Source organism: Colossoma macropomum, unplaced genomic scaffold (assembly GCF_904425465.1).
Source record: "Colossoma macropomum unplaced genomic scaffold, Colossoma_macropomum, whole genome shotgun sequence".
NCBI lineage: Eukaryota > Metazoa > Chordata > Actinopteri > Characiformes > Serrasalmidae > Colossoma > Colossoma macropomum.
In genome coordinates this window covers 6,070,843-6,097,069 of record NW_023494793.1, presented here as the reverse complement: position 1 = coordinate 6,097,069, position 26,227 = coordinate 6,070,843, and the positions used below count along the sequence as shown (strand labels likewise).

At 38.8% G+C, this 26,227-nt stretch overlaps 1 protein-coding gene and 1 pseudogene across 2 annotated transcripts in view; one reads left to right on the top strand and one right to left on the bottom strand.

Annotated features, from left to right (window-relative positions):
- Positions 1-4,998: 4,998 nt before the first annotated feature.
- LOC118814027 lies at positions 4,999-11,038 on the bottom strand (annotated as a pseudogene).
- A 2,466-nt stretch (positions 11,039-13,504) lies between these two features.
- stx2b (syntaxin 2b) overlaps positions 13,505-26,227 on the top strand; it is a 30,796-nt gene continuing 18,073 nt past the window's right edge. For both annotated transcript variants that reach the window (XM_036578289.1, XM_036578288.1), the window contains exons 1-3: positions 13,505-13,847; positions 17,979-18,059; positions 18,563-18,662. In XM_036578289.1, the coding sequence (XP_036434182.1) occupies positions 13,818-13,847; positions 17,979-18,059; positions 18,563-18,662 (211 nt within the window). In that variant the 5' untranslated portion in view covers positions 13,505-13,817. The remainder of the gene's footprint in view (positions 13,848-17,978; positions 18,060-18,562; positions 18,663-26,227) is intronic.

The window sequence follows — 26,227 nt, the reverse complement described above, 5'->3', positions numbered from 1 at the left end:
GGAGAGTGACTTCATCACCTGTTAACCTGATTCGTTGTTAATCATAAGTTCGGAGAACAGGATTCTGTATAATGTTTTTTAATTTTAGTTTTCCATTCGTTTCAATGAGCATGACAGTTTTTCAGTAATGAAAGTAACATGGGGCACTTAGTTCTTAACGCCTTCAGAGAGAAGCAAGGTTTTGTTTGTATGGCCTTGAATTGTTGATTTTGTGACGCTTTGGAGACTTCTACTTTGTCATGCCTTCGTTTATTTTGACATTTTGGATTACTGCCTTTTACGGTCTTGAAATGTTTCAGGTCAAGCTGTTTTTGTTACTCTTTCATGTTACAAGAAACCTATTAAGTCTTCCTAGAGTTTAGAGGCAGAGGCTGCATCCAAAACCATGTACTACTGTGCCAAATGGTATGTTGAAATAGTAGTCATTAGTAGTTCATTCATTAGTGTACTATGTTAAGTATGGTATAGTTTTAAATGCAGCTACAAAATGGCCAGATCTGATGGCAGGAAAAAGCACTTGGGTGATGGTGAGGGTGGGGTCATGTAAGTAGTATTGGAATTTGATTAAATACTTAAATGCACTTCATTCGTTGATTGCACACATTTGTCCCTTTTTGTTCTTACTGCAAATTAAAAGTAGCTACTCTTCTGTTGGAATGTTTTTCCACATGTTTTGCTATCAGTTTTGTGGTATATGATGGGCTTCCTGATGGTACACAATAGTATGTCAAGTCATTCTGCTAATTGTTCAGTTGGAGAGGGTGTGATTTTAGGTGTGCACAATCAGAGCATGAGTGGCAGTGGGCTGATTCTTTGTTTTAATCTCTTTTATTTTTGGTGCTGTTGTAATGGTGTTTTAAAATCTCATCACAGACAGGACAAACATGGAACAAACCCAAATGCTTTTGGTTGGCCTCCCGTAGGGCTGGGCGATAAAATGATAACGATAATTATCGCAAAATAACTTTTCCTCGATAGAGCGATACGACATGTTCGATAAAAGTTTGATATAATACACACACTCACACTTCCACCAAAGCCTTGGTGGCGTTTTCTACTGCAAGGAAAGCGACACTACTCTGCTATCGCCAGGAGAGGGTGCACTTCCGAGTTTTTCTACATGATTAGAGAGGGAGGGGGCGACGAGTAAGATGAGTCTTTAGCAACGGCTGAAACATGGAGTTATACATTCCCTGTTTGAGTGGAGCGAGTGTGAGTGATCAGGTCAGTGGTGTAACTATACTGTCCTACAGCGAACTCACCTCTTTCCTAACATCCTAACCAGCTTTAGCAGCATTAAATCACAATCCTCACAACTACAGCGATGTTACAGCGCTCAGACAGTCATATTTAAGTATTAGTGCATTCCCAATCAACAAAAGTGAAAGAAAGAAGTGCGTTCATGTAAATTACAGCCCTGATTTAAACAAAAGTAAACTGAGGAAGCTGTGAGGCACCATCTTTCCAGGCTAGCTGTTTTTAGCAGCTGGCTAACTTGAAGCAGCACTCAGTCACTCGCACAGCACGGCGAACTGATGATACTGTAGTTAAAACACGACACAAGCACCGCTTTCAGTTTAAACGTACCTAAAAAGAGGACTGTCTGGTGTTAGATATATTGAGGTTCACTCCTTAAACTACTACGATAGTATAGAGAAATCCAGTTGTCGCTAGCTGGTGTCTGAATATTGTAATGTCATATGTAACGGGGTAGCCGAGCGCTCAACACCAGCTAAAAATAATGTTTTCTTTATTAAATTATGACTATTACTAAATAGCCATGCTTTTCCAGCTGGTAAAAACAGCTCACCAGAAACTTTCTCCCACTCTGCCATGACAGATTTGTGAAATGTTCCACTGTTGGTGAGTATTTGTCGTGTTCCGACCATAAAGGATAGTTTAAAACACCAATTAACCACCCAGGAGCAAAAATCAGCCTTCTAACTTGAAAGAAATAATGATTTGACATTTATTGTGGTATGTATCGATATCGAACGATATGAATTTTGATTCGTGATAACATTTTTGGCCGTATCGCCCAGCTCTAGCCTGCCGTATCTGTGCCAGAGAATGGAGCAAAAAATGCTCGGGTTCATTTGGCTTGTCTGTTGTTTTTCTGGACATTCTAAGGACAGGTGTAAACAATGTTTGATATACAGTATTTGGTTTGTGTACTCTGGCTTTAACAGGTTTAGGCTGGACAGCTCAGAAGATAACAGGTTAGCAGGCTCCTCCAGTGCTAATTACATGTACTGATGCATTCACCCTAAGTGCAGCATGCAAAGCACAAATTGTTATTTGAATGTCTTACAAGCTTCAAATATGCAATTTGAATATGGAATTTATGCAACAGCTGCAATAAACACAGTGTGGGCCAAGGAGTATATACTGCTATCCCCATCAACACCAGGCCTCCAATGTATTATGAATAAAAAAACAAATCTTTTCATTCCAGCTAAACACTTACTGGTAACTGTTTTAAGTCCAACTTCTCAAAAGATGTCAAAAAGGAAAGAGTCTTCAGACGCTGAGTTTGTTGAAGAGGTAAAAAGGCTTCTTTATTTCAGCATCAAGTGGCACAGAGAGAGACCCAGCTGCACAGTGTTTGAAACAACAGTTTATATACCATTTATCTGGGGTAGTTTGATATCTCCCCCACCTTCTCAAATTCTGATATTAGCTCATTCTCTAATAGGTGCATCTCTTCGTCCATCAGTTTGGCTATTTGCATGTTGAGCTCACTCCTACAAACTGGTTTCAACAGGTTTTTACCAGTCTGCTTTACCTTTCAAGGTCAACTTGCCCCTCTCTTCACTGGGTCAGTAGGTACACACAGGCCTCTCTGTGAACCCAGGGGCTTTCCAGTGTCTAGAATCTCCTATGCAGACGGACCAAGTCCTGCCCTTTGAGAGAATTAATATCCTTTGTTAGCCAATACTACCTATTTGGTTATTGATTACAATATCTAATCCATCTGATTACTGATTAAGGGAATATTTATTCAAAATCTCAGTCAATACCATGCTGTGGTAGCACTGACTTCATGCAAGCCCCAGGGGTGGAAAATACTTTGGCATTTGTACTTACTGTACTTAAGTGTTGTTTTGGGTGGCTGTTACTGAAATTGAGTACTTGTACAGTTACATTTCCATGAAGGGAAAATACTGTACAAAATATTTTACTCCTTACAAGTGACTCATAGCCACTACATCAAAAAATAGTTGTTTTTAATATACTTGAGTATGTTCCAAACAGGGTTGTCCCATCCTGGTCCTGGAGTGCTACCACCCTGGATAGCTGAAATCTAGCTCACTTGGCTCTAATGTTCAGATGCCTTATATATGTATTTTTTTATAAAGCTACTCCTTGTCCAGTCTGCCAGTAGCCCTTCTAATCAGTGAATTCACCTACTTGCATAATTGCTGACACAGGTGTTTAGCTGCACAACTGCAGCTTGATCTCCATAGGAAAAAAAGCATTGACCAGTAGAATGGGACACAACTGCACATGAGCCCTAAATGTCACCAGGCCCAAGCCAAGCATCAGCTAGAGGGGTGTAAATCCCCCCAGCATTGGTCTGTGGAGCACTGTAACATCCAATTCCTTTAGGATGAGCTGGTGTGTCCAGAACTAATCCAACACCAGGACCTGACCTCACTAATGCTCTTGTGGCTGAATGCAATCAGATCCTCACAGCAATGTTCCAGCATCTTGTGTAAAGCCTTCCCAGAAGAGTAGACACTGTTACTGTAGCAAAGGGAACACAAAGGGGACTCCCTATTAACACCCTTGACACAAGAAACACTGGATGAACGGGTGAAAAAAATATATTGTAACAGTGCCCTGTAGGGGGCAGTGTTGCTTCATTAACAGCTACTAGCACTGCTCTGTAGGCGACTCAGCCCGTCTTCAGTGATGGCAGAGAAGGGAAAAGTTCAGCTCCTCACTGCTGGGCTCTAATTACATTTAGGGCATCATCTGCTTTCTAAGAGAGATATGACAATTATTTATCATCACCCACCCCTTCAGTGATAAGAAGCTGTAGTCGGCTGTTCACCAGCTTCTTGTTCAAATTTTCCCGTTCCACCTTAAATGGTGCAGCAGTTACATTCTGGTGCTTCAGGTGTCGATACTGCTGGACTATTTAAGGTGGAACGGGAAAGTTAGCTAGCTAGCTACCGAGACATTAGCATGCTTTTAGCGATTTTTATGCTTGTTATGAAGAAAAAGGCCATAATACATTGAAACAACATTAAACTAAGAAAATACAATGGTTATTGTAATTTTTAACGGAGAAAATACTCACATTTGTGGGTTTCTTTGGTCGCTCGCACAGCCATCTTGCCGGTATTCCTTTTTTTCCCTCATAACACTTGGCCTCTGAAAAACCTCTGGAGGGCCACATAGCTCTAACACTCAGCCCTACCCCTCTATCTCAACAAACATTGGGACAGCCTACCCTAGAAAACCATGCTTTGTTCTAGTCAGACAGCGGCAATCCTGTCAGTGTAAAGTGCACAAACATGCAGCGGTTAAGAGGTGAAATCCACCATTCTTAAAAAAGTAGCATCAATCTGATTGTAAATCTAAAAACAGTATTTTAAAATGTGTTTCAACAGCTAAGTCAGCACTTAAGCATGCTTAGTTAGAACAGGAGCAGTTCGTTCTAATAAACAAACACCATTTAAAAAATGATGATGAAACTATGCGAGGTAACGTTTGCACAGATCAAAGTTAAAAAAAATACAAACGTATGCAAGAATGTAGAACAATGCCAACACGGTAACCTCCAGGCCACTTCGAGAACCATCTATAAAAAAACAAACATTTTGTATAAAATGGCAAACTGGTGCTAACAGATAAAAGAGACCATAAACACCAGGAACATAGTTCTTACCTGGACATTCCCTTACTGAGACTAGCCACAAGGGCAGCAATGGATCTCTTGCCTGCAACAGTGTCGTGGTAGCAGTCCATTTTGAATGGACTAGGGGCTTACTAGGAACTCTCAGCAGGAAGAACTCTTCCAGTCAGGCTCAGCAGCTTGTTCTCAAAGTTCTCATTCTGAGCCTCTGTATTTCTGAGAGAGGGAGAAAGAGGTGAGAGAATGCGAGTGAGATGCAAAGAAAAGAAGAGATTAGAGATCTACAGAGAAGTGCACAAGCATGGAGACTCACATGACCACTCTCTGCATGCGGATGTCCATGGGTCCAGCTACTTTATTAAGGGTCTGCAGCAAAGCCTGAGCAACATCACCGTTATGACATGTGTAAAACATCATCCAGGACTCCAGAGGAATGCTGCTGATCAGAGGAAGGCCTCGCATCTCCTTAGACCAGTCTGCGGCGTTCAGGTGCAAGAGATGCAAAGAAAAAAAGTGAATTTTAAAAAAATGGTACACAAGGCTACTGCAAAGTAACAAAGAAAATTAGTCTAGTTAGTAAAACTCTGGAGTAGTGTGAACTAGATAATCTGCTTATTACTTGCTGATGAATCTGTTGAGGCGAGATTCTCTCCGTTCTGGGCTCAGTCTGGTGTGAGAGGACAGATCCTTCATGAGGCGGAAGTCTCGCACATCTCATTTGTCAGACCTGAGTAGATTTAAATAGGCATCATTTTACACAACTCATAAGAACAAGATAGAATTTAAGTGAAACTCTGCTGTGTTTCTGAAGGGTCTTGATTGTTGGTGTGTTCTGTAACAAATATACTAAATCTAGTCATTGTATGTGGTAAATCTCATTCTGAGACTGTTGTAAGAATATTATAAGATCATTATACATTTTTCTAGACATTTATCCTCAGTCATTATATCTAGAAAAAATATGGTAGATCTGTTTTTTTCGTTCTGTGTGCTTAGCAACAGATAAGGTTTGACAAGAAGGTCATAAATGTTAGCGAACACCTACATGATTAAACCATCGGGATGGTTTTGCTGAATTGCACACAGTTCAGGAAATCATGCTGGGTGTGTTTTGTAATGTTCCATGCTAAATTATGTCTAAGCAAAAAATGCCATTGGAACAGTTACTTTCTATGTTATCGAAGAGGTTATCGCCTGACCTGTGAGGTAGCAGAATTCTGGGACGAGTAAGGCAGGTCCCGGTGGAGGTGCTCCTGCATCTTCCTAATATGACTGACCAGTAGAACCTGGTTCCCACCTGTTATGTCCAGACCATATTGCTGCAAAGCCACATAAGCAGAAAAAACACGTTAAAGAAACATCTCTCCAACAGACACACGACGTGCTGTTACAGCAACTCTACCGTCTTGTAGTTGTCCTTGAAGGAGATCCCAGTGTCTCCTCTCTTAAAGGTGTTGTTGGGGGTGTGATTCCAGGCAACGTCATCAATCTTGTATGTCTTGTTGTTGTATCTTTAAAATATGATGTCACAGCGTGGATTCAGGCTGTATTAATCAATATTTCAACTGAGAGTTTGTAAATACATTTTAACAAACATTGTGGAAAAGTATGAGATTTCTTACTTGGTGAGAACAATCAGGCCCACCAGCTCTTTGGTACAGGCATCAGGAACACGCTGGGTCTCCATGATGCTGCTTCAGGCTGGACATGAAGTCAAGAACAGTCTCACTGCGCAGAACATTGTGGCTCACATCAGTACACAGCATGATTCTGGACTCGTACTGCACAAAGCCAGGCCAGATGGTCAGTCTGCATAGGAAGGAAACAAAAAAAAGAAAAATGCACTAGTCCAGGAGTCAGTTTAGTGATGTCCCTGCTCAACCACACCTACTAAATGCGGTAGTAAGTAGTTGAATCAAATGCGATTAAGCAGGGAACTGTGAAGGAATAAGCAACACAACCGATGACCACTGAACTGGTCATTTCTAAAAAATCTTGAAAATCGTACACATGCCGACATAGAAACACTTCTACAACACGTGTGCTGGGGGACGTTGAGGGGGTCATCAGGGTTGTAGTAATGGCGGCCGACCTGCTGCATGTTCAGCATCCTCAGAATCCTGCAAAACACAGAACAGCTTCAGTGAGTAACGCAGAGGGTGAATGAGTTCACATGATTACCTGTTAATGAATACTGTGTCTAGGGACGCATCGATACAATTGTTTTCAGACTGAGTACATAGTTTTTGGTACTTGCTGATACCAACACCATAAGGAGCAACCTATTTAGAATTAAGTAGTTGTTAGTGTTAATGAGAGAAATCTGCCTTAACAGTTAAGTCATTCAAATCTAGTCAGATTTCAAATGACGTGCATTACCTAGCTATGCTACAATATTTACCTTGAATCAAATACCGCTGCAGTGGCGAAGTGTCAGTCTTGTTTTGTTTTTGTTTCGTTTAATACCTGCTCATATTATGCTCTTTTAACAACAGTCTCTGTAGCACAGTGACAGCTGGACTCATACCTGCACCTAAGGAGCTCATTTGTTAAATTGTATGTCTTGTTGGATTCTTTTGTTTGTGGGCTGGATGTCCTCTAAAGCCAGAAACACACTGGATGATTTTAGAAATCTTTTTCTTTGGTGACTCGCACTGCATGTTTGAATGGACCACTGTTTACGGACAAAGCCTATGATTTATATGCTCACACCGTACAAAAAACCATGCTACCTGAAACACAGTCTCTACAGCTTTGTCTACTGACAATTATCAATAAAGTTGTTTCATTAAGAACAACACACTGCGTGTTCAAGTGCTGAGCAGAAACGCTGAGAACCTGTGCTACAGCAGCTTTGCTAACTTGTATCACACTGTGCACTGAAACTAAAACCAGGTGGTGATGTACATATGTAGGACAATGTGGTCTCTCTACAGCCTATCTTACAATTTTAAAAAGTCAATGTATAAATGTTTATACCTTGCAATAATTTTCAGTCAAAAGTCGACATGTGGACAAATGTCGACTTTTTTGCCTCTGTTTTACTAGCCTACGCGTGTCCACCCATATTGCGGAAGTAGTTGTGGTTTTGTTTGTGTGTGTTTAAAAACAGGCTAAAATTGCAGAAGATACTCCTGGTGGGAATTTGCCAAGGCAGAATGTTTAAAGTGACCAATGACTTTGCGTCCAAATGCTGTTGGTCAGCAACACTTCGCTGTGTGCGCAGACCCTCTTTCAATGCCAGCTTCAGTCATTCATTAGTGCAGCAGTGTACACTGGGCTTACATCACATTATCAGGCGGTATTGGAATATTTTTTACAAGTACAAGTAAATGAGCGCGGTATCTGGCAGATACCCAATACCAGTATCGGTATCGATGCATCCCTAATTGTGTCAACAGTTGAAGAACATTGCATTACTCCAGTAGGAGTGGTTTTTTACAGCTGCTTTATTCCACATTCCATTAAAGCCTAATTTATTAGGAAAATCTGTTTCATTTTTGAGAAAAAAAGAAGGGAAATATTCCTGTAACTCCGTAGTTGACTTGCTTGTACCTTCTAAAAATTATGTGGTAGAACTGCAGGCATACAGGAGAGGAAGGAGACAGCTCATTGGTCAGCATAACTGTGATCTGGACTTTCTCTCTGTGTCTGGTTTCACTACACAGCACCGTCTCCTAAAGAAACACACATCCACTATCAACCTCCACACAAAGCTGTCTTTCTGAGAGAGAGCAGTAGTTTTTTTATGTTGTATGAGGGGTCATAAGTCTTGTGTGTGAGCTTACAGTGTTATTAAGTCAGTGGGGGAGGAAAAGTATGGCTCCATCAAAACTTATCGTGCTGGAAGAGAAGAGCAGACGTCGAGACTCCATGGGTGGTTTGAAATCCACGTGATATTGATACAGAGCCCACTGGGGTCGTGACAGTAAGTGCATGAAGTTCGCCAGGAGCTGAATTTGAGAACCTGACACTCCTACTAAACAACAAAGAGGCACATATAATAATAATTATCCATATTACTACCAAAAATACCATTATTCTTTATCTCACTGTCCCCTTTAACTCTAGTTGGAACACATGCATGTGCACATTGGTCATAGTAAAATTAACAGGCATGTGGAATTAGGGTTTTGTGTGTGAACATGTCTTCTATCACTACATAAAAAAGCCCCATGTTGTGTTGTTATACACACCAAGATCATTTCTGAACAAATGCGAGACAGTTTATTATTGATTTGTTTCACCTGTTCAAATATAAAAGGGGAATGCTGTGCTAAGTATATTCATTTGTATTTGTTTTCTTGTTTAAAATGCTATCGACAAACCTACAGATTTTCAGCTCTGTTAGATCAACGTTTTTACATCTAAACATGTGACGACAGCACTGACAGATCACATTGCTAAAGGAGACAGGCACATTAAACGGCAGAAATAGCTACTATTGCCCCAACATCAAAGGGAGGATTTTTTGTCGTGTTCCATGAGTTGGCGAGTGTAGCCTCCAAGTCTCATCTGCGTCCTCCTCTCTCTGTGGACTTCACCTGCTGGATACCTGCACCAATCTGGAGGACATCTGGAAAAAACAAAGATACAAGGTGTGGAGTTTTGCAATTGAAAGTTCAAAATATTCAATTGAATATACAGTATTGCCAGGCTGTATTCATACTTGGGCTGCACCATACGGACAAAACTGTGATTATACTGCAATGTAGTTTGATTACAGTATAACTTACAATACATTAAAAATGCACTACTCTCTATTTTTGTAAAAAAATCTTCTTATACATTTATTTCTTATTGTTTTTTGGTGAATCTTACTCAGAATGCTTTACATCCCTATGTAGGTCTGTGTACGGGAGGACAGGGGTGGAAAACGTACAGAGAAAAACTACTAAGTGAAAATTGGACCATTGTGTCAAAATCTTACTCAACTAAAAGTGAAAGTTTGTAGGCAAAAATGTAGTGAGAGTAATAAAGTATCTACATGTAACGCCTTTTCACAGAAGCCATTAAATGAAATGTATGCCTGTTTTGGAGGACCTTTTTTCAATAATGTTATAGGAATATATTTTGATGTAAATATGTATGATTTACAAAACCAGAAGTGAACAGGATTTTCATCTTTGCAAGTGAGCAAGCAAGTCGTGAAAGCTGCAGCTGTGCTGTTCGTTTTACCTCGGCATGACTGTCTTTGTGGAGAGGTGTGAATTGTTTTCACAGCAGGCAGTTCTCACCCCTCCCTTTTTACCCCTCATTGCTCACGAGCAGCTCAACACAGAGTCACAGCGTTACACACACAGAGACAACAGTGTTCTTGTTAATCAGAGCTACAGGGCGTTTATTTGATTGGTGGCCGAGACCACTAAGGCATCTGCAGAAAGAGGTTAAACATGCTCAAGTATAAAAAAGTACATGTTTTAATAAATAAATGATGTGTAGGTAGTTTTCTCTAGTTTGCCCCAGCTGTTTTAAAGCTCCTAAAAGGTTTTGCCCTGCAATTTTATGTAAGGGTGCCTTGGGATGAAATTAACGTAGAAAATTATATTTTTTTTCTTTGGTCATGTATGATGCGGTGACTAATAAGTGTTACTATCACAAAGAAAAACGAGCATCGTTATGGGCACTTTCATTTTACACTGAAAGAAATTTAATTGGATCTTTTAATAGAAACAATAAATTAAAATGTATGAGAACAACAGATTGAAAAGAGAATAAGAGGAAGTCTCCTGGCCTAAATTAAATTGAAAGGAGTGAAAAGTAGTTTTTCTTCTTTTGGAAAGTTAACTGAGAAAAAAATACAAGTGTTCAACTTCAATAATACTTGAGCAAAGTACAAATCGTCCAAAACAGCATGTAAGTACAGTCGTAAACTGCCTGCCTGTCATTACAGTGATGTAATGTTAACCCAGAAACTTTTAGAACCAAACAAATGAAATAAGAATATAATCTAAAAAAGCGTCAATGTGATGTGATTAAAGATCAGCCTGCGCTATTTTTGACAAACATGATTTTTTTTTTTGTTGGATCAAGTAAGACTACCAACTACTGATGAACTTTAGGATTCTCACCTTCTGCAGAAATCATCTGCCTTCTTTGCCTTGCAACATCTCCCTCAGCTGGAGGCAGAGCAGCATGAGGAAGTGCAGGCTGCAGGAACAAACACTCAGCCATTAGCTGAAGAAACGAAGGCCTCTACACAACTGAGGGTCCAAATGTCATCAATTAATCCATTTAGCTGGACCAGCCAGACCATCTCCTGAGAACAATCTGCTTTATTTATTTATAGGTTATGATCATATCAGATATGAGTATAAACAATCAGATATGAGTAGAGACATCAGATATGAGTATAGACAATCAGATATGAGTATAAACATCAGATATGAGTATAGACAATCAGATATGAGTATAAACATCAGATATGAGTATAGACAATCAGATATGAGTATAGACATCAGGTACAAGTATAGACATCAGATATGAGTATAGACAATCAGATATGAGTATAAACATCAGATATGAGTATAGACAATCAGATATGAGTATAGACATCAGGTATGAGTATAAACATCAGATATGAGTATAGACAATCAGATATGAGTATAGACATCAGGTACAAGTATAGACATCAGATATGAGTATAGACAATCAGATATGAGTATAGACATCAGGTATGAGTATAAACATCAGATATGAGTATAGACAATCAGATATGAGTATAGACATCAGGTACAAGTATAGACATCAGATATGAGTATAGACAATCAGATATAAGTATAAACATCAGATATGAGTATAGACAATCAGATATGAGTACAGACAATCAGATATGAGTATAAACATCAGATATGAGTATAGACAATCAGATATGAGTATAGACATCAGGTACAAGTATAGACATCAGATATGAGTATAGACAATCAGATATAAGTATAAACATCAGATATGAGTATAGACAATCAGATATGAGTACAGACAATCAGATATGAGTATAAACATCAGATATGAGTATAGACAATCAGATATGAGTATAGACATCAGGTACAAGTGTAGACATCAGATATGAGTATAGACAATCAGATATGAGTATAAACATCAGATATGAGTATACACAATCAGATATGAGTATAAACATCAGATATGAGTATAGACAATCAGATATGAGTATAGACATCAGGTATGAGTATAGACAATCAGATATAAAACATTCACTGACCATTTTAAATGGTAACATAAGGTATCAGCAAAAATTGGTGCCGTGTTTTCATAGCAACAACAGGGTTTCCACTCTTTTTGGAAAACCATTTTCTGTGACTTTCCCTGGACATTTTCTGTGACTTACACACACGACAGCTGATATCTGCTGACATCCTTAAACACCCTTTAACAGCCCCGCACTGGTCAGTCAGTGCCTCACTCTAAGAAGTGACTTATATCTCCATTTATAATGTTACGTTGTGTGTACGTCGGCGTGCATTTATGTGCACTCCAATCTCAGCGGCTTAAAAGCCCAACTTAGGGGTGGGCAATATGGCAAAAATATCATATCACGATTCTTTTCAGGACACTATACAGATCACGATACTTTGACACGACCGATGATATCCGCAATACGCTCACAAAAGCATACTGTGTATCATGATGATGGAATTTATCATGATAACGATAAAATATCATCACATTGCCCACCTCTAGCCCAACTTTACACTGTCAGTTTTCTAACAACTCACAAATATTTCCAGGGCATTTTAGCAACTGTCTCGTTTTCCAGGTGACACCATCTGTTTACAGTTCATAGCCCAGATTTGTGGAAAAATGGGTCGACTTTCAGTAGACAAAAAATTCAGAGTTCAGCTTCTTCTATTACAAGGGTTTAAAATTACATCACCCATCTATTTGACTGGAAAGAACACAGTTACTCTCATACGACACCCATCTTTTGAATGTAGCTTATGAAATATGATAGTTATGAAGAATATGACGAAGTGCGTTTTGGAACCACCGGTGGTCTCAAGGAGTTTAAGAGGTTGACTTGTTGGAGTTGGATTTGCAGGTACACCCCTCTCCTCATCCCTCTTTGTGGATCTGGGTTGCCAAATCCCGTATTTGTAAACCAGTTATCGACCTGGCAACGTTTCCTCAAATGAATGAAATGGATCGACGGTAGATGCATGCTCCTGCAGATTAGTTTATATTTTAAGACAGAGATTAAGATTCTTAATCTGTAATCGTGTTTTAAATGGTTGCCTCACTTCATTTCATCGTTTCATTTATTTACTTAAATATGTATAATATTGTTATGTGTACACAAAGTATTCATTAGACAAAAAAAACAAAACAAAACATGGACATAAGGATGACCATGGTGATAAAGAGATTAATACTAAGATCACTAGTTAAAATGGTAAAATCGTACTGAAAGGCAGGTCAGTTGCAATAAAAAGAAGCCATCCTTCAGTCAGAAGCCAACTTCAGCTTCGTAACTGTTTGTGTAGGCGTTTTTTAAAGCTTTGCTTTTGAGATTGAGGTTAGTGTTTACATCCACTCATATTGAAGCACATGGGAAAACCCCACAAAGAAGGAATACAAGCTATTGGCCTGTGTGTGTGTGTGTGTGTGTGTGTGTGTGTGTGTGTGTGTGTGCGGCGCTCAGCCAGTGAAGCAAGAAAGGAAAGACAGACAGGAGGAAGCATCTCTACTGTGTAGATGTGGAGGGAGGAGTAACGTTAGAGCTTCCCAACCCACTTCCAAACCTAGTTTATCGATGAAAGACACATTTTAACCACTTTATAAATGCTTTTCAGGCGTTGTTGGGCTTCACCTTCGTCGTTTTCCCTCCTCAGTGGCTGCTGATGTTGGAGATGGACTTTTCCATAGAAGTGAACGGGCGCGTCCTGTCAGCACTAGATAACTCCGTTTACTGAGCTCAGCTCCCCAAAAGGAAACTGTAATGAGGGACCGTCTGGCTGATTTGAACGCGGTGAGTAAGTCTGATAACTTCTCAGCGGTCAGAAAGGTCAGAAAGCGGCACTTTGTGGTTTATAAACCGTTTCATTTGCTAGCCGAGGCTGCTAAGCTGGTCGTGTTTAGGTGGCGCTAACTAGCGCCGTTTTTACGCAGCTCAGCCTCGCTTCCCTGCGCGCTATCTTTGGGAAAAGTGTGTGAGAAGTTGATGCGTGGATCACAGAGGCTTGTATACAAGTCTGACATGAGCAACTTCTGCTCGGTAAAGGTGATATATCGCTCATAAATATGATATTTCTATCATATTTGTACATTTGGACAGTTTCTACAAAGTCTAAGGCCGTTTCTCCCCAGCCTAGTCCTTGTGGACCAACATACGGTCCACATTTCGGCCCTTTTCCACCTCTTAGCGCCACTTGACCGTTAAAGGGGAACTCCACCGGTTTTTCAAAAATTCTTCAAAATTAAATAGTCGAGATGTAAAGTCATTCCGAGTTGTCTGGTGTGAAAAACTCCGCTCTAGAGAAAATTACAGAGTCAAAATTGTTCACAGTGGTGGTGATAGGACATTGTGACCCCTGGTTCCTATCACCAACACTGTAAAGAAAGCTGAGTCTGTACGTTTCTCTACAACGAACCACTTCACATCAAACCACTCTGAATGACTCTGTTCACATTTGAAGGATTGAATTATTCGGAAGTTTAGAAGAATTGGTGGAACTTCCTTTTAACTACTTTAACTACTTCACTGTACAGAGGTGTACTAATAGATCGCTGGGGTTTTAGGAATGCACCGATATGGGGATGGTGGGCTGATGACAATGGTCGATATTTTTCATGTGCGTATCTGCCGATACATAAACATTTTTAAAAACGTAGAAATTGGTAAACAAATCTATCTGGATTAGCATTACACTGAATGTAAGAGTTATTAATAAAATGTTATAAATCCAGTAAAATAAATAAAATGTAGACATTTTAACACTGTAGCCCAGCATCACCTAAACACTCTGGTCTTTTGGAGTACAATAAATAGAAATATCGGGTTGAAATATCAGTTAAATGTAAACGTCTGTCTGGTACTGATATTTTTTCAGTAATTATCTGCCGATAGCAGTAAGACTGTGATATCAAGTACACATGCGATTGGTCTGTGAGTCTCCCAGGCCGCTAAAGCAGTACCGTAAAGGCTAGAAAAGTTACGCCGATTAAAATAGGACCACCCTGTCGAAATTAAATAATTCTCCATAGTTTATCGGTTATAGGTCCAGGTCCGCATAGGACAGCGTCTGGTTAAAGATTTTTTAAGTGTTCTTTAGTAAAGGCATTGGTTCTATTTAGAACCATGAGTTCTACATAGAACTTTTTCATACTTAAATGGTTCTTTGTATAGTGAAATGGTTCTTCAGATTGATGGAGAATGTGTTTGTATTTGGTTTTGACAATGGTGCTGTATGAAAATAGTAACAATAGAAGAACCCTTTTGGTGCTATACAGAACCATTTTCAAAAAGGTTCTAAAAAGAACCATTCCTATTACTAAACAACCCTTGAAGGGCCATCTTTTTTAAGAGTGTAGTTATTATCGATAGGGCTGGATATCGCTCAAAATATTTTAATACTGCTATCAATACCAATACCTTGACTTCAGTTCTGACTTCTGACACTTTTATGATACTTTCTGGTAGATTACAAACCAAAAGTGCATACAAAAGCAAGTATGAGATACTGGAGTTTGGCATCTGTGCTACAAATCGCAATCATATAGGTATATTTATAGATATTTATAATAATATAGGTTTATTTTTAAAGTAAAGTGGCATTGGACAAATATTTAGATTTGACCGATGTTTCATACTGATATTTGGTGAAAATATACAATAACTGCGCTAATCCTGGTAGCTGTAGTCTCAATTTCCACATTTTCTAAGTGTTCATGTATCGTCAGGATTAAATGTGTCCTTGAAAAACATTGGATGTCGACATTGACCCACAGTTTCCATATCGGTGCATCCCTGGTATGTTTAAGCAGTAGAACACAAGAGGGAGTGTGTTATCGCGAAATACCATCACGGCTGTGATTTGGTCGCAGGCATTTAATATGTTTTAACGTTAGCAATTCCTTCCGCCAAATTATAGTTTCTTAACAAGCAGCTTGTTGCTACGTCACAGAAATGAACTCCGCTCACTCGCTGCACAGCCTGCGGACTGAGCGATAAAACTGCCACAATATCAAGTTTAGTTCGGTTTTGTCTTTTTTGCCAGATCAATATTAATGTTGTTTTGTTCCAGCCAGTCTGTAAAGCATCTTACAGCTCATTTAGTTTGGCGAATGGTATTGGGTTCATTTCTGGCTGATTCCAGGTTGTTTAGCTGTTCTTCTGTCACAGCTGCCGACTGAAAAGCTGCTCAGTGGTGATGACAGTTTGGGAATTTAGTGTTGTCTCATCTTCAGAGTCTGACCAAATCGGGCGTCGGTCAAATCTAATCTTAAAAGCATCCATTTTCTGTTTGTGGCAAAGTAAGAAGTAAAAACGTTCAAACGGCTTGAGCGTCTCCTACAGCTGTCAAAGTCGTTGCTTAGCAAGGGCATCTCAGCAGAGTGATACAGTGGTTGTGAAAAAAACGTGATGTTATGGCGAAACATACATATGCAGTGCAATTCAGCCAGCCAATCAGCAGTCTAGATTTTGGTGCAAGCTTGCATATTGGTTCACAGATGCTTATAAGACCGACTGCTTAGATTCTGAAATTTAGTACTGAATGACATGGAATCTTTTTATACTCTGTAGTTTTGGTCAAGATCATAAAAGTACTGCATTTTGATGCCCAGCCCTGATTATCACTGCTGTGTTTTTGGACTATGTGATGTATATTGCTGGTCAACACTGGTGTGCCGTGATATTGACACATGCTGTGATGTTTTTCAGCTTTACCAGTATTTAGAAATATATCTGATAGATAATGAGCATTACATCATGGATATAAAGAAGTAGTGTCAAGTTGCCAAGTAGGTTTTGTTGCTTTTAGTTAATTTAATTTAGTTAAATCTACTTGGGGCTTAGTGCTGTTTGCCTGCCAGGTAACTGTAATGTTTGTCATTTACTGGAAGCTGCATATTTTTTTTAAAGAACAGTTTAAAATTCACAGAAATTAAATAAGCAGAAAGTTTCCTTTCAGGAAATGGGCTTTCTGTCTGTTTAGTGTTTACCGTACTGTGTGCACTGCCCTTTGTGAATTTAAGATACCAAAATGGAAGCCCATTCCTGTCCGGTAGAGAAGAAAAAACAGCCAGTATTTTTTTTTCTTGTTCATCGTTTCTGGCAGCATTATGTCAAAATGTTAGTTAGAATCTCCAAATAACTTTCTGAAATTATACCCAAGTTTCTCAAGATTTATTAATCTAATTGAATTTCTAGTAAATAAGTAATTAATTTGGGGCAAAAAGTCATTATTACAAGATACTTAGTGATTATCTCAACATATTAAGTAAATATTTTAGGACAATAAGTCATTATTCTGACTTAATAAGCCAATATTTTGAGACTTTATTGTCCTTTTTTTTGAGACCTTTGCTTTCTACTGTCTGCCCTGTTTCTCCCTCAGTGTCCTCTTTTTTGAAAACCAAAATATTGTAACCTTAACTAAGTCAGTATAATGGCAAATTAAGTCATTGTTTCAAGATACTAAGTCAATATTTTGACATAGTGCTGCCAGAAGCAGGAAAGGAGGAAAGAAATGCATTTATTTTTCTCTTCCTGGCGGGAATAAACTTCCATAGAAGACAATGAACAAAACAGTCCAATCAAGAAAAGCTGTGTCAGGTTTGTAGATGTTCTTTTAGCGCACAGCAGCAGCAATTAGGAAGAATGAGCTCATTAACTTTATTAATGCTAACTTATTAACTGTATTAGTACCATCTTAAATGCCATCTGTTACTATGATAGTGGAAAATATTGTAATATTAAATAGTGAAGTGAACTCCTGAGCTGCTTCAGTCACTCAGACTCCATGGTTCACCCCCTGGAGCCACATTCAGATGTGCTTTCTGTAAATGGCACTTTGACGTTTCCGTAAACAAGAGCACATGTATTCCATATTTTATGATATGATGGACTAATGACTAATACATCAGTTACTTCCTTTAGGGAAGGACCGGTGAGGAGGAGGATGGCAGCGTCACTGTTTCTGTGGACCAAGGAGGCTTCATGGAGGACTTTTTCAGGAAGGTAGTGCTCCAGCTTCTTCAGGTCCAAAATGTCTGTCCTTTTAACTTTTTGACACGTCCATACTTATTTCAATCTTCATTCATTTCTCAATTCAAATTAAATCAAGAACAGTGTCAGTTCTGCAGCATTTGCACTCAAATATCCAGTACATAAAATTCAGTCAGTCTCAGTCAGTGACCATAGTTGGGTTTTTGCAATAATTTTATTTAGATGTTATTTGTAATTTTATTTAAATTCTTTTTGTTTGTATTTGTTTATGTTCAAAAAGCTGATTATGTATAACTTTGTTTATAGTTTATCTCTGATGTGCTATTATGCGCACATTGCTAGCTGTGCAATGCAGGATCTTGATAAACAGACATATTGTTCCTCACCAAATAGGTGTGTCAAAGAATCAGAAGTGCAGATCTTGTTCTCAGTTCTGATCCAAAACACGATGATTCCCATTTAATCAAGAATCGATCAGCACTGGGTGCCGCTGAAGTTTGTGTCGTGTGTTTCAGGTGGAGGAGGTCAGGAGTGTCATTGATAAAATCTCCTCCCAGGTGAATGAAGTGAAGAAGAAACACAGCGCGATTCTTTCAGCGCCAAATCCTGATGAAAGTGAGTCCTTCAGACACCAAACACACAATAGGGGAGACCAGGTATCGTTGTAACATGGGGAGAGTTGTAGTAACACCACCAATTTCACCAGCCAGAGATTAGATAGGATTCATATGATCATTTCAGTTGTTACCCACTTCCACCCCGATCCCACATGGTGGTTGTCAAGGCTGGAAACAGGCACATGCAGATTCTATAGAGACAAAATGGATTTTGATGTAAAATTTTTTTTTTTGACCAGCACTTTTTTGTTTAGTACTTATACTATCACAGCTAAAACCATTTGACTTGTATTAGATTCAACTGTAGTTTCTCCGGCAAAATATGATGCATTTTTCCGCTGCTAATTTCAAACCACTATGCTAAGTCAGCTAGCTATACAATGGCTGACAGGGGTGGGGTGGGTTGTAACACATCTTTGAAAAATGTTTCCGCCATCCCCTTACGTACAACTTGGAACATTTTACTGATTTTAATAATTTTATAGAATGCCTACTCAGAAAGACTGACAGAGGTGTGCCAGACGATGTTTAACAAAAGCAAACGATGGAGTCACAAAGAAGGGCAATCAGTCAGATCAGTTGTAAAGGCACATGGGATCCACCATGTGACACTGAGCAGATACTGCAAATCACTGCAGAAGCCAAAAGACCTGGGATTCAGTGATCTTCTCAGTGTAGGTTACTGGAGCAGCAACAGGCTTTTCTCTGAGATGCAGGAGGAAGTGTTGGCTGAACGTTGAACTCGGGCAGCAGACCTGTATTATGGACCAACTCCACATGAGATGTGGCTGGTTGGAGAGTGGAGTAAATTTGAATACTAGCACAGGTGCCAGACAAACTGAAAAACCTTTTGTATCTATGTACTCAGGTTTTCTGCTCCACTTTTTTTTAGATCAGAAAATTTGCATATCATGTGGCAGTAATACACTATATTGCCAAAGGTATTTGCTCGTCTGCCTTCACACGTATATGAACTTGAGTGACATCCCATTCATATTAAAACCATAGGGTTTAATATGATGTCGGCCCACCCTTTGCAGCTATAACAGCTTCAGCTCTTCTGGGAAGGCTTTCCACAAGGTTTAGGAGTGTGTTTGTGGTGATGTAAGGCTTGGATGCAGCTGCTCAGCCATGGAAACCCATTCCATGAAGCTCTCTACGCTGTTCTTGAGCTAATCTGAAGGCCACATGAAGTTTGGAGGTCTGTAGCGATTGACTCTGCAGAAAGTTGGTGACCTCTGCGCACTATGCGCCTCAGCATCAGTTGACCCCGCTCTGTCATTTTACGTGGCCGACCACTTTGTGGCTGAGTTGCTGTCATTCCCAATTGCTTCCACTTTGTTATAATACCACTGACAGTTGACTGTGGAATATTTAGTAGCGAGGAAATTTCACGACTGGACTTGTTGCACAGGTGGCATCCTATCACAGTACCACGCTGGAATTCAGTCTCCTGAGAGCGACCCATTCTTTCACAAATGTTTATAGAAGCAGGTTTTATACACCGGTGGCCATGGAAGTGATTGGAACATCTGAATTCAATGGTTTGGATGGGTGAGTGAACACTTTTGGCAATATAGTGTATATAACATGAAACAACCACAAACATGGGGTGAGACGCATTGTTCTGGGTTGTTATTTTATTTCAGTAAGCCTCTTTTTGAAGCATATTGCATGGTGTGGTCTCTCATGTCTAATTGTTACAACTTACCCCAACATGTGTTACAATCTACCCTGGTAGTGGGGTAGGTTGTAACAAAGGAACACCATGTATTTGACATCAACTCATGAAGTCTGTGATATCCTTCCTGAGGATTGAATTGAAGCCAATATGGGTACTTTGTATAAAAGTTTGAGACCTCTAGCTCAAAAATTCAGTGAGATACAGCTGCTGAAACAAAGTGTTACAATCATACCCGGTCTCCTCTATACACCAAACACAATGTTACTTATTCATCAGATTGGTTTAAAAAAAGAGCGCAGATTTGACCACGTCTCATGATGTACAAACTACTCTGCATCTGATTCATCAGGTTTTCTTATGACATGGAAACGAGCGGAGATTTGAGCACAAATGGTGAATCAGCTTCAGTGCAGTCATGCAGATGTTTTGGTAGGAAGCCAATAAAACAACAGAATTCAGTTGATTTAAATAAACAAAATGTCGTAAGATTGCAGGAGGGTGTGATTGTGTATTGTGAACATTGACCTAAATTGACATGGAGTTGTTGCAGCATTTGTTTATACCAATGTGCATGTAAGTACATCCACTTTTGTACTGGATTGCCATGTGCAGAATATTTTTTTTTTTTTATTTATTTTTAAAAGCTCTTATTGTTGGTATTATAGCTGACATTGAAAGTAGTTTTAGCTAGTTAAATTGACTAAATTGGGGGAGAAATTTGGGGAGAATTTAGAATTTAATTTTCTTCAAACTTACAAATCTCCTATGGCATCAACCAAAGAACCTTTTTTTAAATTTTATATATATATGTATATTATTTACTATATATATATATTATATATTTACTTTATTTTATACTTATACTGAATACACAAATGTAAGTGGAGGAACTATTTACACAGTAGTGAAATACAGACAATAAAAATAAGCCGTAAACAAAATCCCAATGATGTTATTTTAGCCAAAGAATTTGCATGTGGAATTTTGATAAAAACATAACATATTATCAATATAATTGTGCATATAATCAATATAATTAATTCTACCGTTACAGAAAATGTGCGTCGAAACAGTCTTACAGCCCTACCGTACAGTTTTCTCTGTACACATGCTCTGATTATGTGGTGCAGTAACTTTCCATATGGGTCGATATAAAAAGTGAATGCTTCCTGGAGATCTGAAAGGTGGTACCTGCTGGTTGTTTTAGTCCATTGTTTGAGCACACATGTTGTGTGTAGTCCAGTGCCATCTCCTGAAGTGATTAATTACATAGAGAACATCTGTTTGATTTGTTTGAATGAGGCTCATTGTGTTGAACTGGTTAACGTGTCCTGGCTTTGCGTCACAGCGCCACTCTAAAGCAAATGCGCAGCAGCTCAAGTCATTGTTTTAAATGCAAGCTTGAGGTACAGCAGGAAACCACACATCACTCAGAAGATACAAACACTCACACTGGGCACTTCAGGAAGCGTGTAGGAAACCTCTCCCTTTCCCCTCCAAACGCACTCATTCACATGCTTTAGGATACTTGTTTATATACACATCAACACATCAATCGATACTACACATAATCAGTCAATAGTATGACTAATGCTCTAGATTATATTAGTAATTGAATAATCTACTGATTACTGTAGCAATTAATGAGTGTCAGGTTTTTTAAAAGGGTCAATTATAATGAACTTGAACAATAATAAACCATGTATAGACCTTTAAAGTGATAACATTCACCATCAATTTATATTGTCAGCATTACATATAAAAGCTTGGTAGGTGCGTGTTCCTTAACTGATAGTCTTGGTTTGCAATTAAAATGTGTTTCTACAATTTATGTTGTAGTACCAAGTCAAAGTAAAGAAAACTATCATTGCCCATCATTACTAATGTTGGAGCACCATAAGGATGCGTCTGGATCTGACTCATTGCTCAGGAACTGAATCATTTTATTTTTATAAATTCTGATTACTCTGTGTTATTAGATCCGTTAATAGATAATGATGACATTAATCTATTTCAGCAGGGTGTTAAAAGGCTAATAAATAGGTGTGGCCAAAATGCTCTCATCACCAATACAAAGAAGACAGAGGAGATTATTTTTGGTCTCTCTTCTGATTCATATCCACCTCCATTAAGAATTCATAGTCAGGAAATTAAGCAGGTTATGTCCTATAAATACCTTGGTGTTCACATACACTCATTGAGCACTTTATAAGATACACTTACTATGTTTCTGCATTTATGGCCCATTTTATCAGGTCCACTTACCGTGTAGGAGCACTTTGTAGTTCTACAATTACAGACTGTAGTCCATCTGTTTGAGTATGTACTTTGTTACCCCCCTTTCACCCAATTCTTCTATGGTCAGGACCACCACAGAACAGGTATTATTGGGGTGGTGGATCATTCTCAGCACTGCAGTGACACTGACATGGTGGTGATGTGTTATTGTGTGTTGCGCTGGTATGAGTGGATCAGACACGTCAGTGTAACTGCACTACTGAGAATGATCCACCACCCAAATAATACCTGCTTTGTGGTGGTCCTGTTGGGGTCCTGACCATTGAAGAACAGAGTAAAAGTGGGCTAACAAAGTATGCAGAGAAACAGATGGACTACAGTCTGTAACTGTAGAACTACAAAGTGCTCCTACATGGTAAGTAGAGCTGATAAAATGGGCAGTAAATGTAGATACTAATAAAGTGTAGATGCAGCGCTTTCATGGAATAATCATATAGATTATGTCTGCAATAAAGAACAGCAGTTTATTTATTTACTTCACAGTTTAAGATCTTTTGACGCCAATAATCAGATTTTATTGTTTTATTCTACAGTAATCCTAGTGTGACGCAGTGCTGTGCAACAGTGTGCTATAATTGTTTTTTGGTGAAATTAAGGACTAGATTGAGCGATACAAATTTGTTCCAAGATTGTAGGTCAATCCTTGGAGGATGGTTTTACAGCTTATAGGAAAAGTATGAAAAGATTAGCTTGTAGTATTTTGCCTAGTCTGTCACATGTGCTATATGGTAAATACAACATTTTGACTTCAGATAGATGTTACAGTGTACCAAAGTCAAGATCTAATAGGTTTACACACTTTTTATCCCTCGGTCAGTTGTGGTATTTAATCAAAAGCCGACTGTTTAGGTAAGTATGAATGCAGCATATAGACCTATGCTACATTAGGGGCAGTGGAAGGCATTGTGGAATTCTGAGATAGTATAAAGTGTTGTGGTTTTTTGCAAGGTGTGTTATGCGATTATCTGCGAAAGGTTTCCTGCCTTGTGAGTGTGGGTGTTATGTAATGGAGCCACTGTGATGCAAGACAAATTTCAGAGAAATCTGACAAGCGTAACGTATTGTGTCGTATCATAGTCAACACAACCCCTGGTTCCTATCACCACCACTGCAAGTGTGAATCTGCAAGTTTTCACACAGTGAACCATTTTACATCAAAGCCGTGTTTGCATCTGAGCAATTGAATTATGCAGAAATTTTTAAAAATCTGTGTATTTTCCCTTTAAGGCCGTTACACATTGAACGTGGCACAAATAAACCACAGTGGCTGTGTTTACATGCAAAGATTTTTGCCAGTCCAGTTGAATACATTCCGATTATAGCCTAAGACTGGGTGTTTATATGCTCACTCTACTTAACTATCTGAAGAAAAATCTCCATTTACATGCTCACTACAGGTAATCAGATCCAAAATTACGCGCATGCGTAGAGAACCGTTACCATGACAACGAGCATCACGTGAGTCCATTCAGAGTGAGACGAGCAGCAGTGAGCAGTGCTTGTGTTTTTAATTACTTTAAAATGATGTCAGACTCAGGAAAACGTCCTTCACATGTCCTTATTAAAGAAGGCCGAGAGGAAGACGTCGTGTTCTGAGACACATAAGCTGGACGTCCATCCCACCGCCGTCTTTTAAAGATCAGAGCATAAACTTCGTCTCCTCTGCAGACCAGTTTCTGCTCCACCATGTTGAATGTTATAAACTTTCACTATGATGTGACGCACATGTGCAGAACGGACTTAAACTTTCCAAAGGGGAATGTAATCAGATACAGGTGTTTACACGGATATTATTCTTCTATTTAACTGATTATTTACAGGATTACTCACCTCGTTCAATCAGATAGAAATTGTATGACGAATGGTCTCAATCGGAGTAGTCTACTCTAAATGAGGTGTTTACATGGACGTATTTTATTCCGATTGAGCAATTAGTCGGATTATTAACAGATTATCAGGCTGAATGTAAATGTGGCTAGTCACTGGTTGAGAGAGTTCGTGTCCCCTGCAAAAATTTATCAGAGGGCGAAGAAAATAGCATGACTTTTTTTGCCATCGTCTTGTTTATGTCTGACATATCATTAGTTTGAATTCATTTATTTACCAATCGCAAATTATGCATTATCATAAAATATCTGATCACTGCTGTATTTTAAAATCAAGTTTAATCGAGTAATCATCACAGCCTTAATCAATGCAGTACAGTGCATCTCCATTTCCTTCCATTGCTCACTCCCTCGCTCATGCACGCACTTACCTGACATCATCGCACTCACTCACAGCACAAATAGCAGCTCTTAGCAGCTCGATCAATCTTTGTAGGAAGAGGATGAAAGGAATTGAATTAAATCCTCATTGCAGCTATTAGAACAAAACATTAATGCTGATAACATTTGTCTGGAACAGGAGCCAGTATGCCAGAGTGATATAGCCCAGTAGGATGGAATTCTTCCTGATAATTGTCTGCTGATGTTTGTGGATCTTTTGCAGTAATAAGTATTTATCGGAAATAATATACTCTTTATGAGAAGTGATTGTTTTTGCCATCGATCCATATATGTCTTATTTTTCCTTTTCCAAACACGTCACATTTTTCAGAATAGTGCTATCTGGTCAAATTAGATTGTAATAGCCCTTCTGTAAACGCATAAAAGGATACAAACAATAAATTATACATGCAATTTTAATTTAAGCCGTGATACAGATTCAGGTTACTTCATGGTTGTAGATGCTCAAAAACCTTCCAGACTATAAGCATTATAAGAATTCACACAATTGTCTATAAACATTTCCAAAAACTTATGTGGTTTTCCTTCAGTTACAGATTGACTGGTTGACTTTACGAGTGTAGCTTGAGCCACTCTTCTTGCACTTTCTGTTTTTTTGCCATAATGACAGTATGGGACTTGTGAAAAAGGAAGATGTTGGAAAATCCCTCACATGTTCTATCCCATCATATTTTTCCCTAAAAATGCTGATGATATGACAAACAACTACACCCTATCAATGCCAACAGTGGCTTTTTGCTGCATGCAAGATGTATATAATTTAGAAAAAAACAACCTCAAATGTTATTTTGAGGAAACACATGAGCTGTAGTGCTACAGGTTGAATGGGATTTTGGCCAACCTTTAGTAAAGCTGTGAAATTGCTATGAAAGAGGGTATAGTATGAATTGGCCGGGTCAGTTGACCATTTTTGTATTTGCAGTGGTTAGTATTATTTCTTCATGGAAGAACATTTAAAATTTTTACTATGTAAGTGTGTGTGTGTGTGTGTGTGTGTGTGTGTGTGTGTGTGTGTGTGTGTTATGTAAAGAAGGACCTTTAAGGCATATTTAATATTTGAATTTGTAAAGCATTATTCAATATTCAAAAAGTATTTCAAATATATTCCCCTCATGCTGTTTAAGTAAGAACATATAACATTAGAGAGAAGCTACTTTGCTAATTTGCAGCGTCACTGTTTGTGTGCGATGACTTAAAACAATTAAACTTAGCTGTAGCCAAAATGTACAGGCCTAAGTTTAACTCATAGGAGTTTCTGTCTTATAGCCCACTAGCTAAGCTAAGTGCTGCTAA